The following is a 5935-nucleotide window of genomic DNA, read 5'->3' on the forward strand; positions in this document are numbered from 1 at the left end:
AGAGAGAGAGCTTTGTTTTCTTCTAGAGACCCAATATTTCCAAATTCTGTAGTTCCCTTTCAGCCAACCTAAAAAAAAGGGGAAGAGGAGCCACTGCAACAGACAAGAACGTGCTCATCTGTTCCCGTCCTCACAGAACTAGAGTCCGGGAACCCTGTGCCCAGCCAACTCTCCAACCTGCATCGGCCCACGCTATCCCCTGGAGGCTATGGAGTTGGGGGCTCCTCTGGTCCTGCTGCTGGCCACAGTCTGGCATGGTAAGGGCAGAAAACGGGTGTTCTGGGAGTGTTGCAAAGAGGGCATCGCTGTTCTACAGTGGATGCCTGGTTCTCTGCTTCCACCTCTCCGGCCTAAGAGTGCAGATGTGTGTCTCTCTGGCGAGAAGAGTAGGTGAGAGTGGGTGGGACCAGTCAGACCAGTGCTATGGATGTGTCTGAGCTTAGCCTTAGACACACAGTGTGCTCTGAGCATGGGCCTGGTATTTTCAGGACCCCTATCCACATCTACTCGTCGGCAGGTGGGAGGGTGGTAGTGGGCTAACCTCGAGCTTTTGGATGTTTCCCGTGCACACAGGAAATTACCTGGGAGTCTCCTTCAAGGCAGACTCCGTCCGATAGGTCTTGGTCAGGAGTGGGATTTGCCTTTCTGAGAACATCTTACGAGTCGGGCTGCCCAGCGGCCTTGGCTGCTCTTCCTTGAGTGGTCCCACCAGCTGGACAGCCCAGCACAGGCTGTGGTTGAGTAGGACCTGGCTCAGGAAGGCCCTTTCTTGGAAGGCTTGGGTGAAAGGGTCAGGGTAGAGGAAAGAAGAGGGCTTTCTTGAACAGGGCTCAAGGGCGAAAAGTTTGGACAGGGGTTGGAGGGAAACACTTGTGAGCAAGAGATCCTGTGAATAAGCAAGTAAGGATGCTAGAGAGGGGCCCGGAGAAGGCCAGAGAGGGTCTCTCCAGATGCTGTCTTCCAAGGTATCTCCCCCCCAACTTCTCGCGTGGCAGGAGCTGCTTCAGAATTACCATTCTCAGAGGGAGTCTGGCCGAGGGCAAGAACTAACATCAATGGCCCAGAGCGGCCCAAGAATCACATCTAGGCTCCACCTGGCCTAACACACACATGTTCTAAGCTTATTTGGAAAGGCCTTGAGGGAAGATGGTGGGGAGGGACAGTCCCACTCTGGTCCCTGGGGAATTGGTACTACTGGCCCCTGAGATACAGTCCACCGAAGGCTCTCTGCTGGCTCAGCCGATCTCACTGGCTCATGCACGCACTGGCACATTCCTAGTAGAATGGGATCGGTGTGCGTGAGAAAGCACACATTCTTAAGAATACTGTTAAAGGGCATGTGACAGATGTGCGTGTTAATGAAGCCCTGACTCAGCTAAGGAAGAGACCATTATTCCTCTTGAGCCAGAAAATCCTGTGATTTTGATTCACTGCTTTTCCAGTCTTTATCTCAAAGGGCTGCTTGAGATAAAGCACGTGTGTTTGAGTGTGTGAGTGCGTGTGTACCTGCCCGTGTGTGTGTGTGTGTGTGTGTGTGTGTGTGTGTGTATGTGTGTGCTGTGTGCATGAGTGAGTGAATGAGTGCCTGTGTGTGTGTGTGTGTATGTGTGTGCTGTGTGAATGAGTGAGTGAATGAGTGCCTGTGTGTATCCCCTTGTGTGTGTATCTGTCTGTCTGTCTGTCCAGTGTCTAGCTCCAAAAGGAAGAGAAGGTGGGAGATATCAGTGGGAAACCTGAGGTTTTAACCTGGCAGATTATTGGTGAGTGGATGGGGCCATGAGGGCTTCTGTGAGAGCTGGAATAGTGTTGAAGCACTTAGAGGCAGAGAGAGAGAGAGAGAGAGAGAGAGAGAGAGAGAGAGAGAGAGAGAGAGACTGGCCTCTTTGAGTGGTAGTCATGAGTGCGAGGGTGGGAAGCTTCTGGAGCTGATGGTGGAAGAGTCCATTTTGCAAGTACGAAGAGGAGAGAAAGTTTGGGTATCATGGGGAAAATTTGGGAGGGGAGATGTGAGATGAAGAATGGCCAGGAACAGGGGATCAGTGGCCACCAAGAACTCATCCCAGGGAAGGTAGCGATGAGCAGGCTTCCCTCCCGCCAACCATGCCAGCGGGAAGTGAGACCATATGGCGTTCATGGAATGCGTCAGCCCTGTTCTGTGTAAATAGCCAGGGCAACAGGCTAGGCAGAAATAAGACGGGAGCCTCTCCTGGAGCACAGTTCCTGGAGGCCAAGACGGGAGACAAAAATAAGCAGAGCAGAGTAGCCCAGGGGGAGGGAGAAGTGTCTGGGAGATAAGTCAGGAGCAGAGTCAGAGAACCCAAAGATGTGTCCTGTGACCTTTAGGGTTAAGGTCCTCAGCTACCACATAGCTGGCCCAAGAAGGACATTAGCAATATGACCTGAGAGCAGAAGGCCAGGACAGGAGGACTCTCACACTCTGCTGCCCTTTTGGTGGCTCCTGGGATTGTTCTCACAGGTCAGAAGAACATCTGATGCTCAGAGGGTCAATGACTATCAGGGTCCCTAGCCGTAGTCAATGTGAGCCTAGGGTGAATTAGCTTGTCTCTCTTCCTGCTGGTCACTGTCCAGGAGAGCCACAACCCTACATCAGCAGTGGCACACTATTCTCTGTTCTACATTTGGCTGGTTGGAAGCTCGGACAGATGGGCCACACGTTTCCAGTGGGTTTGAATCAGAGCAGACATTAAACCAGGCTGAAATCATTGGCCAGACAAGACTTTCCATTTCTGGACTCCAGAGTGTGTGTGTGTGTGTGTGTGTGTGTGTGTGTGTGTGTGTGTGTGTGTGTGTGTGTGTGGTGTGTACCCACTCAGTGTTTTACCCACTGAGAGCGGTTGTAGGAATGGAGTACTCGAAGGGCTTGATGCCCTTGGGGCTGCCCTGCCACTGTATAGGAGGGGTTGACTTGCGGGTCAGCAAACAGGAGAGCGGCACAGCACAGACAGACTGTGCACAGTGTGTTCTGAGACCCAGCACACTGTCCCCTAGCCAAGAGTCCCTCCGTGTGTGAGAAGGGCAATGGCCAGGACGCCAGAGAAGCAGAAGTGAGAATCCCAGTGTCGAAGGGCCACAGGCTGGGCGGAAACCAGCGCCAGCCTGGTGCCAGCAATGTGTTTCCGCCCACACAGGCCGAGGGGCGCCTGCCAGGCCCTCGGAGGCTGTGAATCAGTTCTCACTTCCCCCCTCCCCCCTCTCTATTTCAAGCCTGGGAAAAATGCTGACACCACACAGGCAACTAGCCTCCTTCCCTAAGACCCTGTCAAGGGGTTTGGGTTCTCCTTTCTCCTTCAAGCAAATTTTCCTTAAAAGAGATTGGCTGCCAAGATAACTCAGCAGGCCCGGAGAAGCGAGGGCCGAATGGGTATCTCAGCCGTCTTGTCCGTAAGCACGGCATCTGAGCCCCCAGTGAGTCTTTACCGGAGCAGGTGATGATGCAAAGGTTTCCTGGCCTCTGATCAGCCTAGCATGGTGGGGAAATGCGCTCACTGTCTGCACTTGTGGGTGAAAAGACAAACGGAGGATGGATGGATGGATGGATGGATGGATGGATGGATGGATGGACTCAGGCCACCCCACAGTGGTAGGGGCAGCAGGAGAAACTTGGGAGCTCTCTTTCTACTGGGCTAAGAACTCCACTTACCTTTTTCTTCTTCCCCAAGTGAGGGAATTCAGGACTTGGTCATCCGTTTCTCCATTGGCTTATTGGAAACTTGTCTTGCTTACATGGGCTTGGCTCTGCAATCACAGCCTGCTTTGTACAGGAGATGGATGGGGTCCTCTCCTAGGAAATGATGCAGAAGGCTGGGCCTCCATGGCTTTGTGGAGAAGCCTACATGTGAGGCTAAGGAGGCGCCCGGCAAGTCTCAGAGATGAGGCCCCCGGGCATGACAGATATCAATTGAGTTGGGAGCTGATTGAAGGGTACAGACTCATTCCAGTACCAGAACAATCCCTTCCAAAGCATGGTCCAGTGTTGGGGGACATCTGGGGTGCACCCCAGGCCTCGCTGTGTCTGCCACCTCACTTGTCTCTGCAGGTCAGGGGGCCCCTGTCATCGAGCCTAGTGGTCCAGAGCTGGTTGTAGAGCCGGGTGCAATGGTGACCCTACGATGTGTGAGCAATGGCAGTGTGGAATGGGATGGCCCCATCTCTCCCTACTGGACTTTGGACCCTGAATCTCCAGGAAGCATCCTGACCACCAGAAACGCGACCTTCAAAAACACAGGGACCTACCGTTGTACTGAGCTTGAAGACCCCAGGGGGGGCAGTACCACCATCCACTTGTATGTCAAAGGTGAGGACTCTAAACTCCCCATATAGGGCAGGAGGGCTAGCTCCTGACATCAACATGCACAGCATGGCAGGTCTCAGTTTATGAGTGTGAGCATTGGTCATGATCAAGTACCTATTAGCAATGCTAATGTTTGGGAGGTAGATGCTCTAATTACCCCCATTCTCCAGGGCCTCAGCAAGCTCGAATCTTTTGCCTGAGGTCACGGAGCAACAGGTGCCTTAGGAGCACCTGGTTCTAGAAGCCAACCTGGAATGTTCTCTGAACGGTCCAGTACAGAACATTGGGCAGATGCTCAGGCTTTTGATCCTCCCGTCACTAATGTTTAGTTGTCACCTTGAACCCTCTTCTTTCCAGATCCTGTCCGGCCCTGGAATTTGCTGGCACAGGAGGTGACCGTGGTGGAGGGCCAGGAAGCCGTGCTGCCATGTCTGATCACTGACCCCACACTGAAGGACAGAGTCTCACTGGTGCGTGAGTGGGGCAGGTCGGTCTCACGCAAAACGGTCTACTCATTCTCACCGTGGCAAGGGTTCATTATCCACAAGGCTAAAGTGCTTGACAGCCATACCTACATGTGCAAGACTGTGGTGAATGGTAGGGAATCCACCTCCATCGGCATCCGGCTTAAGGTGAATCGAGGTATGTAGGGAAGGAAATCCCAGCCAGGCATGGGTGCAGGGGAGACAGAGACAATTCTTCTCTCTTCTTTCAACGACTCATTTCTCTCCAGGGCAAGTGGGGTGAGGTGTGCAAGGGGGGGACTCTGACCATGAGACCAACTGTGGTGAGCTAACCAGGGCAATTGACCAAAGAACATTTGGGATAGGAGTCCTCACTGTAGGTAGACCTCCATATGTCCTGGTCCAGGCTGTCTCCACCCCTCAGGATACTAGACTCAATTTCTAGGCATACTCAGTGACTTCTGTATGACAGGCCGTATCCTGTTTACCAAGGATATCATCTACTTAGACTAGACATAATACTAGAAGGGCAGATTAGAAGGTAGATGCAGACTGTGTAGGAGAAGCAACTGGGGAAGGCCAGGGTGAAGGGTAGTGGGGAGGCTAATTCTTCTACACATGAACTCTCCGAAGAACTTTGGGGCTAACGATCACCAGTTGGAACTGGGCATGGTGGAGGACATCTGTAATCCCAGCAGCCCGAGCTATATAATGATAGCCAGTATCAAAAGACACCAGGGGCTGGCTCAGTGTGTTAAGTCACTTGCCACCAAGGCTAGTAACCAAGTTGGATCCCTGGAGCCCTCATAGTAGAGGAGAGAACATCTACTCTAGCGAGTTGTCCTCTGATGTGTGCATGTGGGTACCATGGCCACATACACACACATGTGCATGAGCACACACACACACACACACACACACACACACACACACACACACCCAAACGGGATTTAAGATTGTTTAAAGAACCAGTGAGATGGTGCTTGCTGCCAAGCCTGAAGACCTGAATTTGATCCCTGAGACCTACATGGTGACTCTCCGAGGTAGTCTTCTAATCTCTGTATAAGAATTATGTTATGCCTTTGCAAACGACTCACACAGGCACATGCACACACGGGCTGGGGATGTAACTCAGTAGAACAGTTACCCACCATACCTC

General features: G+C 52.5%; 1 protein-coding gene across 1 annotated transcript in view; it reads left to right on the forward strand.

Moving 5' to 3' along the window:
• The window catches only part of Csf1r (colony stimulating factor 1 receptor), a 26565-nt gene that overhangs the window by 185 nt on the left and 20445 nt on the right, over positions 1-5935 (forward strand). The window contains exons 2-4 of the mRNA XM_031365796.1: positions 53-257; positions 4058-4315; positions 4670-4954. Coding sequence (XP_031221656.1) covers positions 209-257; positions 4058-4315; positions 4670-4954 — 592 coding nt within the window. The 5' untranslated portion in view covers positions 53-208. The remainder of the gene's footprint in view (positions 1-52; positions 258-4057; positions 4316-4669; positions 4955-5935) is intronic.

Source organism: Mastomys coucha, unplaced genomic scaffold, assembly GCF_008632895.1.
Source record: "Mastomys coucha isolate ucsf_1 unplaced genomic scaffold, UCSF_Mcou_1 pScaffold13, whole genome shotgun sequence".
In the NCBI taxonomy this organism is placed as follows: Eukaryota; Metazoa; Chordata; class Mammalia; order Rodentia; family Muridae; genus Mastomys; species Mastomys coucha.